The sequence below is a fragment of the Mobula hypostoma genome, unplaced genomic scaffold (assembly GCF_963921235.1).
Source record: "Mobula hypostoma unplaced genomic scaffold, sMobHyp1.1 scaffold_144, whole genome shotgun sequence".
Classification (NCBI taxonomy): Eukaryota; Metazoa; Chordata; class Chondrichthyes; order Myliobatiformes; family Myliobatidae; genus Mobula; species Mobula hypostoma.
Window position 1 is genome coordinate 46,580 of NW_026948237.1, and position 12,257 is coordinate 58,836.

The 12,257-nt window shown below is 46.5% G+C and overlaps 1 protein-coding gene across 1 annotated transcript in view; it reads left to right on the forward strand.

Moving 5' to 3' along the window:
- The first annotated feature begins 297 nt into the window (after positions 1 to 297).
- Positions 298 to 12,257, forward strand: part of LOC134342106 (tubulin polyglutamylase ttll6-like) — a 70,013-nt gene continuing 58,053 nt past the window's right edge. The window contains exons 1-3 of the mRNA XM_063040041.1: positions 298 to 376; positions 3,584 to 3,702; positions 6,862 to 6,992. Coding sequence (XP_062896111.1) covers positions 298 to 376; positions 3,584 to 3,702; positions 6,862 to 6,992 — 329 coding nt within the window. The remainder of the gene's footprint in view (positions 377 to 3,583; positions 3,703 to 6,861; positions 6,993 to 12,257) is intronic.

Consider the following 12,257-nt stretch of genomic DNA (forward strand, 5'->3'; position numbering starts at 1 on the left):
GAGGTCAGTTCACCAGACTACTACAGCACCTCCCTAATCTGCGGGTTTGATGGTGAGGTTAGGATTAGTGCGGAGGCAGTGCAGGGCGCAGTGTTGAGAAGGAGTGAGGTTGGAATTGGAGAGGAATGTTGAAGTCGAGACGGTTGATGTCCCATCGGCAGTTGGCAATGGAAAGGTCCAGAGCAGGCAAAAGACCAGGGTGGGGTGTCCAGGAGGAGGAGGAGGGTTAAAGATGGGAGAAGGGGTCACTGGTGTGGGGTGGGCGTCCTTGCCTAAGAAATAGGCTCGGAGACGGAGATGGCGGAGGAAGAGCTCGGCATCATGGTGGGCGCGGAACTCACTGAGGTGTGGGTGCGGGGGGACCGAGGACAGAACGGTCTGCCTCAGAGAGGGAGGTTGGAAGGAATTGTGAAGAGCCAGCACGGATGAGAGCTGGGATTGGAGTGGGGGAGGGGGTTGGTAGTGTCTGAGGAGAGGGGAGGATTGAGGTGTTCAGGGAAGGTGATAGATGGGTGAATAGGAGAGAACTTGTAGCGGGGGAGCCAAGGTGGAATATATTGTGTGTGTTGCTCTGAATTTATAGTATCTGTTGAACCTCTTGTGTTTAATCTCTGGTGTGTTTCTGGTTTCTAATTGTGAGGAGAGTTAATTTGCTCCAAAAACAATAATTCAACCTCAGGGATAGAAGAGCTTCAGGAGTCTATTCAGCAGTGGTGGGAATTGAACCCGGGTCGCCGGTACAGTAAAGCGTTGTGTGGACCGCTACGCTACCGGGCCGCCCCACGGTTCACTTGGAATCCAGCACTGTGTATGGAGTGTATGATGGACGGGATTGTGTTAAAAACAAATCCAGTGCACCCCTTGGCTGGCGGGGTGGAGATACGTCTCTACCAAAGGAGGTGTGAAGCGCTCTTTCCCTCCGCCAGCCTGCAGGTCACCCTTGGGCAAGGTGTAGTACCTGCCACCTGCCTAGCCCCCCAGTTTGGGTTATGTGAGGCTAAGGGAGCAGGTGGTGGATGGTTGTATGAGCAGCCAGTGCAGATCACAAGTCCAGGTTATGCCACCACTGAAGAGTATTGATAATGGCTGGGGGGTCAGACGTCTTGTAAAGACACTGCCCAGAAGGCGGCAGTGACAAACCACTTCTGTAGAAAACTTTGCCAAAAACAATCATGGTCATGGAAAGACTGTGATTGCCCACATCACACGACACGGTGCATAATGGTGACGTCATATGACACGGCACATAATGATGAAGCAGCTTAATTTCCAACTGACAAATGCTGGAAATCCAGAGTAACACAAGCAAAATGGAGCAACTCAGGAGATTAGAGAGCTGGATAAAGAGCCAACATTACGGGAGGTCCACAGCCTTGTTGTGGTTTGAAGGCTTGCATACCTCAACGACCCAGAGAGCTATGCTGGCTGGGGTCGGCGCTTTGTGCTTTGGCTCTTGGTAGGATCGCCCACGCCGAACAGGTCAAAGGGTAAAGGTCAAACTAACAGTGGTCCAGCAGTCCTCGGGATCTGGGGGTTCAGCTCAGAATTGTTACGTAAACAGTAATGACGATTCCTTCTACGTCTGAGTGCTGACGATACTCCTGAGTCTCCACCCGGGGCTTGCAAGGCTGACATTAGTGAAAACGGAGAGAAGCCACCGACGTGATGAAGGGAGTCCTGAAGATCGTCAGAGACGGAGGACCTTCATTGCAGAAGATAAAGTAAGTTTCAGACCGAGACCCTTCATTAGGACTCACTAATACTTTGTGATTGGTGAAACCGACCATTGTGTGTGGGACATTCTGACTCTGCCCAGCTGAAACTACATAGAGAGAAGGCATCAGATCAGTATCGGCACTTTGTGAAAGATATATCCCTGCCTCTTAAGGCCTAGTTCAGGACACTTAAACCTCTGTGTAGTTGTATATTCAGGGTGCCATGCCTCTACCCTGTAACAGAAAGGGACGTGCTACCATTGTAATTATGTGATTCTGTCAATCTGCCTGACTCTATTCAAAATGTTCACATTAAGTAGGTGATTAGTTAATCAATCATGGTGTCGACGAAGTCAAAGTCAAAGTAAAATTTATTATCAAAGTAGGTATGCGTTTCCATCTACAACCCTGAGATTCATTTTCAATAAATCTATGAAATAAAAACCTTAACAGAATCAATGAAAGACGGCGACAACTTGGGGGTCAGCCAGAGTGCAAAAGGCAACAAGCTGTGCAAATCCGAAAAGAAAGAAACAATAAACAATAAATAAGCAATAAATATCGAGAACATGAGATGAAGAGTCCTTGAAAGTGAATCCACAAGTTGTGGGAACATTTCAGTGATGGAGCAAGTGAAGTTGAGTGAAGTTAACCCCTTTGGTTCAAGAGCCTGTACCTCCTTCCTGATGGTTGAGGGGTAATAACTGTTCCTGAACCTGGTGGTGTGGGTCCTGAGGCTCCTGTACCTCCTTCCTGATGGTTGAGGGGTAATAACTGTTTCTGAACCTGGTGGTGTGAGTCCTGAGGCTCCTGTACCTCCTTCCTGATGGTTGAGGGGTAATAACCATTCCTGAACCTGGTGGTGTGGGTCCTGAAGCTCCTGTACCTTCTTCTTGATGGTTGAGGGGTAATAACCATTCTTGAACCTGGTGGTGTGAGTCCTGAGGCTCCTGTACCTTCTTCCTGATGGTTGAGGGGTAATAACTGTTCCTGAACCTGGTGGTGTGGGTCCTGAGGCTTCTCTACCTCCTTCCTGATGGTTGAGGGGTAATAACCATTCCTGAACCTGGTGGTGTGGGTCCTGAGGCTTCTATACCTCCTTCCTGTTGGCAGCAATGAGGGACGGAGTCGGATGATGGATGCTAATTTCCTGTGACAATATTTCACGTAGATGTGCTTTACCTGTGATGGACTGGGCAGCATCCACAGGTTTTTGTAGGATTTTCCGTTCAAGGGCATTGGTGTTTCCCTACCAGGCTGTGGTGCAGCCTGTCAATATACTCTCCACCACACATCTATAGAAGTTTGTCAAAGTTTTAGAGGTCACGCTGAATCTCCACAGGCTCTCAAGGAAGTAGAGGCGCTGCCATGCTTTCTACAATGGAATTTACAATAAAAACTCCACGTAAACACAGATTGCCAAACAACCAATGTGCAAAAGAATGCAAGTTGTGTATTAAAGAAAAGCAGGGAACTTGAGTTGTAAAATGTCCTTGAAATGTGAGTTTGCAGTTTGCAGGAAATCTGAAAAATAGTGTCTGGAGAGTAAGAATCTCTCGGATTCACCTGCACCCTACATGAGGATGGAAAAGGGTTCTCGGCTTGAAACGTCGACTGTGTATTCAATACCTTAGATGCTGCCTGACTTGCTGTGTTCCTCCGACAGTTTGCATGAGTTGTTCTGGGTTTCCAGCTTCTGCAGACCCTCTCGTGTTTATGAAGACCCTCCCCATTCCTTCATTTGTTGCTCCGGTGTTGCTCCATTCTCCAGTCCCCCACCTTCCTTTCTTCCTCCCTCCTGCGACGGCGGCAATCTATGGGTCTCCAGTCTACAATCACAGACTGAACTGGCATTGTTTCTTTCACAGTTCGCCGTGCAGCCGCACTCCTTGGGTTGAAAGAGGTCGGCGAAGAGGAGCAATGGATATTGTACTGGTCGGACACTTTCGTGTCACGGGATAAAGCCCTGTCGCTAAAGCGGTACCAGGTAATTGACCCACGGAAGAGCCAATGAGAAGCTCCCATTCCGCCCCCACCCCCAGAACCTGCACCATTGTGAAACTCCACTCAGCTTTTAAATTTCCTGATGTTGATGCTGTAGTTACAAGGCATCCCTTCCCTCCGCTAGCCTGCATGTCAGCCTTGGGCAAGGTGTAGCACCTGGTTAGACCCCCCCCCCACTGATCAGGGTCACGCGAAGCCATGGGGGCAGCTGCTGGATGGCCATATGAGCAACCAGTCCTGGTGATATAACCACTGACGCCAGGCAGACAATCTCTGAAGAGTATTGACGATGGTTTGGTGGGGCGGGGGGGTGGGTTAACCATAGAACATAGAATAATACAGCACAGTACAGGCCCTTCAGCCCACAATATTGTGCCGACCCTTAAACCCTGCCTCCCATATAACCCCCCACCTTAAATTCCTCCAAATACCTGTCTAGTAGTCTCTAAAATTTCACCAGTGTATCTGCCTTCACTACTGACTCAGGCAGTGCATTCCACGCACCAACCACTCTCTGAGTAAAAAACCTTCCTCTAATATCCCCCTTGAACTTCCCACCCCTTACCTTAAAACCATGTCCTCTTGTACTGAGCAGTGGTGCCCTGGGGAAGAGGTGCTGGCTATCCACTCTATCTATTCCTCTTAATATCTTGTATGCCTCTATCGTGTCTCCTGTCATCTTCCTTCTCTCCAAAGAGTAAAGCCCTATCTCCCTTAATCTCTGATCATAATCCATACTCCCTAAACCAGGCCCCATCCTGTTAAATCTCCTCTATACCCTTTCCAATGCTTCCACATCCTTCTTAAAGTGAGGCGACCAGAACTGGACACGGTACTCCAAGTGTGGCCTAACCAGAGTTTTATAGAGCTGCATCATTACCTCGCAACTCTTAAACTCTGTCCCTCGACTTATGAAAGCTAACACCCCATAAGCTTTCTTAACTACCCTATCTACCTGTGAGGCAACTCATATTGTCCCCACCTTCATCAAGTTCCCTCTCATTGGTGATTACCGAAGAGAAGTATTCATTGAGGACCTCGCTCACTTCCACAACCTCCAGGCACATCTTCCCACCTTTATCTCTAATCGGTCCTACCTTCATTCCTGTCATCATTTTGATCTTCACATAATTGAAGAATGCCTGGGTTTTCCTTAACCCTACTCGCCAAAGCCTTCTCATGTTCCCTTCTTGCTCTCCTCAGCCCCTTCTTAAGCTCCTTTCTTGCTACCCTATATTCCTCAGTAGACCCATCTGATCCTTGCTACCTAGACCATGTATGCTGCCTTCTTCCACCTGACTAGATATTCCACCTCACTTGTCACCCATGGTTCCTTCAGCCAATCATTCTTTATCTTCCTCACCGGGACAAATTTATCCCTAACATCCAGCAAGAGATCCCTAAACATCGACCACATGTCCATAATACATTTCCCTGCAAAAACATCATCCCAATTCACACCTGCAAGTTCTAGCCTTATAGCCTCATAATTTGCTCTTCCCCAATTAAAATTTTTCCTGTCCTCTCTGATTCTATCCTTTTCCATGATAATGTCAAAGGCCTGGGAGCGGTGGCCACTGTCCTCCAGATGCTCACCCACTGAGAGATCTGTGACCTGACCTGGTTCGTTACCTAATACTAGATCTAGTATGGCATTCCCCCTAGTCGGCCTGTCAACATACTGTGACAGGAATCCATGCTGGACATACCTAACAAATTCTGCCCCATCTAAACCATTGGAACTAATCAGGTGCCGATCAATATTAGGGAAGTTAAAGTCACCCATGACAACAACCCTGTTATTTTTGCACCTTTCCAAAATCTGCCTCCCAATCTGCTCCTCTGTATCTCTGCTGCTACCAGGGGGCCTATAGAATACTCCCAATAGAGTAACTACTCCCTTCCTGTTCCTGACTTCTACCCATACTGACTCAAAAGAGGATCCTGCTACATTACACACCCTTTCTGTAGCTGTAATAGTATCCCTGACCAGTAATGCCACCCCTCCTCCCCTGTCCCCCCCTCTCTATCCCTTTTAAAGCACTGAAATCCAGGAATATTGAGAATCCATCCCTACCATCGTGTAAAGACAACACCCAGAAGAAGCCGATGGCAAACCACTTCTGTAGATAACATTTGCTGAGAACAATCACGGTCAGGAGACCGTGATTGCCCACGCCATATGACATAATGGTTATGATGTGCCTAAGACTTTTGCACACAGTACAGTATTTGTCATCGTGGAGCAGAGAGCGAGTTTGTAACTCTGGCGGGAACAAAGGATTTTGGGAATGGCGAGGGTGGAGCACCCCAGGAGGGGTGTGGGACAGGTGGCAGAGAAGGAGTGGCCAGGGGTGGGGGGGTGCAGACACACCCAGCCCTGAGACACCAGGCAAGGTCACTTGATTCCAAAAATTGGTTTATTAATCATTACAGAATGTCTCTCTGGTGCCTCCCCCTCCCTTTCCCTTTTCCCAACCATGATTCATTCCCCTCCCCCTGCCCCACTTCCCACTCAGTCTGCAATAGACACCCATATCAGAATCAGGTTTATCATCACTCACACATGTCATGAAATTAGATTTTTTTTGTGGCAGCAGTACAGTGCAATACATAAAATCACTACAGTACTGTGCACCCTTGATATTTAGATGTGCTCCTAAATACCTACCTCATTATGATCTTGCATTTTGTCATTTACCTGTGCTGCATTTTCTGGGTAGCTTTTACACTTTATTCTGTACTTTGATTATTTTACCCTGTTCTGTCTCATTGTACTGATCTGTGTGAACAGTCGGCAAGACAAGCTTTTCACTGATTCTTGGTATGTGCATGAAAATCGCAGGAGGTTAGCAGTTTCTGACATACTCAAACCACCCTGTCTGTCACCGGCAATCATTCCACGGTCAAAGTCACTTAGATCACAAATTCTTCCCCCTCTATTCTGATGTTTGGTCTGAACAATGATCGAACTTCTTGACCATGTCTGCATGTTTTTATTAATTGAGTTTCTGCCACATGGTTGGCTGATGAGATATTTTATATTAAGGAGCAGGAGCACCTAGTAAAATGGTCACTGAACGTATGCCACGTCATACTGGTATACCGTCTGCATGGATTGATAATTCTTTTCCTCGCACAGAAAATGAATTACTTTCTTGGGATGAACGAAATCTGTATGAAGGATTTGCTGGTCATGAACTTAAATCGCATGCTAAGGCAATACCCAGAAGATTACAACATCTTCCCAAAAAGCTGGCGTTTACCATCTGAGTAAGTTTAAAGACCACCTCGAAATGGAGTGGGGCTCTGTTCATGCGTGTGTGTGTTTCGAACTTTCAAAGTACATTTACTATCAAAGAATGTGTAAATTATACAACCCTGAGATCTCCTTGCTTGTCAGCAGTTGCAAAGGGTGAAATCCAAAAGAACCCAATTAAAACTAAAGGCCAACACCCGATGCGCAGAGAAAGGGAAAAAGCACAAATCATGCAAACAGTAGAAGCAAGCAAAATCTGTATGGTCTCTCTGAACCATAAAGTGTGTGTGTGTGTGTGTGTGTGTATAAGTTATGAAAAGATTAAAGATTAGCCATACTTGTCACATGTACAGTACATCGAAACATACAGTGATATGTGGTCTCAGGCACAGAGCCGAGAGAGCATCGAACCAGCAGAGCCCGCGTCCCGAGAGCAAGGAACGACCTGAGATTTGGACGATTTAAGTGCCGGGCCAGATTGAAAAGGTCAGGAGGTGATGAACGGGCTGGTATTCAGCTCGCTGCTCGGCAAGGTTTACTGAGCAGTGCGCTGAACTGAGGCCGTGGCCTGCAACGAACAGGCTCCTGGACTGGCTGCAGTGACGACTGGCTTCGTGTCAGTGCACTCACTTCTGTCAACTTCAGTTCTGAAAATTATTTGCTTACTTTTATTGTTGGCACGATTTAATTTTGTTTCTGCCCATTGGTGTCTGGCAGTCTTCACTTTTTTAATGGGTTCTTTTATGTTTCGTTGTTCTGTGGCTGCCTGTAAGGAGACGATTCTCAGGATTGGATGTCGTATACCTGCTTTGATAATAAATGTACTTTGAACTGCGTCAATGACACTTAGCACCACTTTCCCATCTTTATTACATCAAAGGTTAAAGTTCAAAGTAAATCTATTATCAAGGTACGTATATGATATGACCTTGAAATTTGTTTTCTTGCAAGTACAATAGAATTTGTGGAAGACTATAAATAACAAAGACTGACAAACAACCAATGCGCAAAAGAAGACGGATTGTGCCAAGTTGCAGAGTTCTTGAAAAAGAGTCCATAGGGTTGTAGAATGAGTTGAGGGTGGAGGTGAGTGAAGGTATCCATGCTGATGGTTGAGGGGTAATTACTGTTCCTGAACCTGATGGTGTGGGACCCCAGTCTGCTTGGACCTCTTTGTCCAATGAGCAGAGAGCATGGATGTGGATGTTGGATGCTGTTTTCTTGTGGCAGTTAAGTGTACTCAATGGTGGGGAGGATTTTGCCTGGTATGGACTTTCTATAAACTCTTCCATTAATGCACATTTGTCTGAAGTTGAGATACGTTTTAAAACAAACCTCAACATACCTCATCTTAGCAATCTTTGTTGGACATACACCCAAGTTGCAAGGGTCCATTAAGTTAACATCTAATGGAAAGAGATATTAAATGACCATTACCAGTCTCTCCTCCCGTGTACCCACCCTCACCTCCTCCCACTCTCCCTGTCACTTCCTCTGTTGCTTCCTCTTCCCACTCATACCCACTCTCTCCCAATACTCCCCCCACTCCCCTGCCACTCTGCTCTTGCACTCGCCCACTCCCAATCCCCCATGCATGCCCTCCAACACACACCTCCCAATCCCCGCTTTCACTCCCCCCAACACCCCTCCCAGTCCCCCTTCTGAGTCCTCTCTCCCACTCCTCCCTCCACTGCCACCTCCCCTCCCCTCTCACATCTGTATCATACAGCTCTCCAGTGATGTGGATGCAGCATATAAGATATTGCTGACCAATCTCCCATCATTGCCCAAAGGCAAAAGTACCCAAATGATTGTTATAATGACTGCATCCCTCACCTGCTTAAAAAATTATGGTGTCAAAGGCAAGTGCTCATTCAATAGTCAACAAACTAGGAAAAGAGATGGCAAGGTGGGACTTGTGAGGCAAAGAGATGGCATGGTGGGACTTGTGAGGCAAAGAGATGGTGCGGTGGGACTTGTTAGGCAAAGAGATGGGGTGGTGGGGCTTGTGAGGCAAAGAGATGGTGTGGTGGGACTTGTTAGGCAAAGAGATGGGGTGGTGGGACTTGTTAGGAAAAAAGATGGTGTGGTGGGGCTTGTTAGGAAAAGAGATAGGGTGGTGGGACTTGTTAGGCAAAGGGATGGCATGGTGGGACTTGTTAGGCAAAGGGATGGTGTGGTAGGACTTTTTAGGCAAAGGAATTGAGCAATGAGGAAGGGTTAATTAGCAAGCTTGTCGTGAGAGGCCCCTTGGGTAAGAGTGACCATAATATGGTGGAATTCTTCATTAAGATGGAGAGTGACATAGTTAATTCAGAAACAAAGGTTCTGAACTTAAAGAAGGGTAACTTTGAAGGTATGAGACGTGAATTAGCTAAGATAGACTGGTAAATGACACTTAAATGGTTGACGATGGATATGCAATGGCAAGCATTTAAAGATCGCATGGATGAACTACAATAATTGTTCATCCCAGTTTGGCAAAAGAATAAATCAAGGAAAGTAGTGCACCCATGGCTGACAAGGGAAATTAGGGATAGTATCAATTCCAAAGAAGAAACATACAAATTAGCCAGAAAAAGTGGCTCACCTGAGGACTGGGAGAAATTCAGAGTTCAGCAGAGGAGGACAAAGGGCTTAATTAGGAAGGGGAAAAGAGATTATGAGAGAAAACTGGCAGGGAACATAAAAACTGACTGTAAAAGCTTTTATAGACATGTGAAAAGAAAAAGATTGGTTAAGACAAATGTAGGTCCCCTACAGACAGAAACAGGTGAATTGATTATGGGGAGCAAGGACATGGCAGGCCAACTGAATAATTACTTTGGTTCTGTCTTCACTAAGGAGGACATAAATAATCTTCCGGAAATAGTAGGGGACAGAGGGTCCAGTGAGATGGAGGAACTGAGTGAAATACATGTTAGTAGGGAAGTGGTGTTAGGTAAATTGAAGGGATTAAAGGCAGATAAATCCCCAGGGCCAGATGGTCTGCATCCCAGAGTGCTTAAGGAAGTAGCCCAAGAAATAGTGGATGCATTAGTGATAATTTTTCAAAACTCTTTAGATTCTGGACTAGTTCCTGAGGATTGGAGGGTGGCTAATGTAACCCCACTTTTTAAAAAAGGAGGGAGAGAGATACCGGGGAATTATAGACCGGTTAGCCTAACATCGGTGGTGGGGAAACTGCTAGAGTCAGTTATCAAAGATGTGATAACAGCACATTTGGAAAGCGGTGAAATCATTGGACAAAGTCAGCATGGATTTGTGAAAGGAAAATCATGTCTGACGAATCTCATAGAATTTTTTGAGGATGTAACTAGTAGAGTGGATAGGGGAGAACCAGTGGATGTGGTATATTTGGATTTTCAAAAGGCTTTTGACAAGGTCCCACACAGGAGATTAGTGTGCAAACTTAAAGCACACGGTATTGGGGGTAAGGTATTCATGTGGATGGAGAATTGGTTAGCAGACAGGAAGCAAAGAGTGGGAATAAACGGGACCTTTTCAGAATGGCAGGCGGTGACTAGTGGGGTACTGCAAGGCTCAGTGCTGGGACCCCAGTTGTTTACAATATATATTAATGACTTGGATGAGGGAATTAAATGCAGCATCTCCAAGTTTGCGGATGATACGAAGCTGGGCGGCAGTGTTAGCTGTGAGGAGGATGCTAAGAGGATGCAGGGTGACTTGGATAGGTTGGGTGAGTGGGCAAATTCATGGCAGATGCAATTTAATGTGGATAAATGTGAAGTTATCCACTCTGGTGGCAAAAACAGGAAAACAGATTATTATCTGAATGGTGGCGGATTAGGAAAAGGGGAGGTGCAACGAGACCTGGGTGTCATTATACACCAGTCATTGAAAGTGGGCATGCAGGTACAGCAGGCAGTGAAAAAGGCGAATGGTATGCTGGCATTCATAGCAAGAGGATTCGAGTACAGGAGCAGGAAGGTACTACTGCAGTTGTACAAGGCCTTGGTGAGACCACACCTGGAGTATTGTGTGCAGTTTTGGTCCCCTAATCTGAGGAAAGACATTCTTACCATAGAGGGAGTACAAAGAAGGTTCACTAGATTGATTCCTGGGATGGCAGGGCTTTCATATGATGAAAGACTGGATGAGCTAGGCTTATACTTGTTGAAATTTATAAGATTGCGGGGGGATCTGCTTGAAACGTATAAAATCCTAAAGGGATTAGACAGACTAGATGCAGGAAGATTGTTCCCGATGTTGGAGAAGTCCAGAACGAGGGGTCACAGTGTGAGGATAAAGGGGAAGCCTTTTAGGACCTTGATTAGGAAAAACTTCTTCACACAGAGAGTGGTGAATCTGTGGAATTCTCTGCCACAGGAAACAGTTGAGGCCAGTTCATTGGCTATATTTAAGAGGGAGTTAGATATGGCCTTTGTGGCTAAAGGGATCGGGGGTATGGAGGGAAGGCTGGTGCAGGGTTCTGAGTTGGATGATCAGCCATGATCATACTGAATGGCGGTGCAGGCTCGAAGGGCCGAATGGCCTACTCCTGCACCTATTTTCTATGTTTCTATGGAATGGCGTGGTGGGACTTGTTAGGCAAAGAGATGGCATGGTGGGACTTCTTAGGCAAAGAGATGGCGTGGTGGGACTTGTTAGGCAAAGAGATGGCGTGGTGGGACTTGTTAGGCAAAGAGATGGCGTGGTGGGACTTGTTAGGCAAAGGGATGGTGTGGTGGGACTTGTTAGGCAAAGGGATGGTGTGGTGGGACTTGTTAGGCAAAGGGAAGGGGTGGTGGGATTTGTTAGGCAAAGGGATGGCGTGGTGAGACTTGTTGGGCAAAGAGATGGCCCGGTGGGACTTGTGGCCTCCAGTTAAATTGACAGCAACAAAAGAGAGTTAATTTAAAATAAGTCTCTGCAATCAGCAGCAAATATAATTCAGCCATGTCTCCTGACTAAAAGCAGTGAGTGAAGGAGAGCTGAACAAGGTACAGAGGGAATGGATCTTTGATGTAGAAGGGAAAGCTAGGGGTCCAAGTTCATAACTCCCTGCAAATGGCCATGCAGATAGGTAGGGTGGTCAAGAGGGTGTACAGGTCTTTGCCTTCTTGGTTGTACACTCCGTACCCAAGTAAAGACGACATTTCACAGCTGTATAAAGCTTCAGTCAGCCTCCATTTGGAGGGTTGTTGCAGTCTGGTCACCCTATTGCAGGAAGGATATGGAGGCTAAGACTGCAGGAGCATAAGACACAGGTGCAGAATTAGGCCATTTGGCTCATCGAGTCCGCTCCGCATTCCATC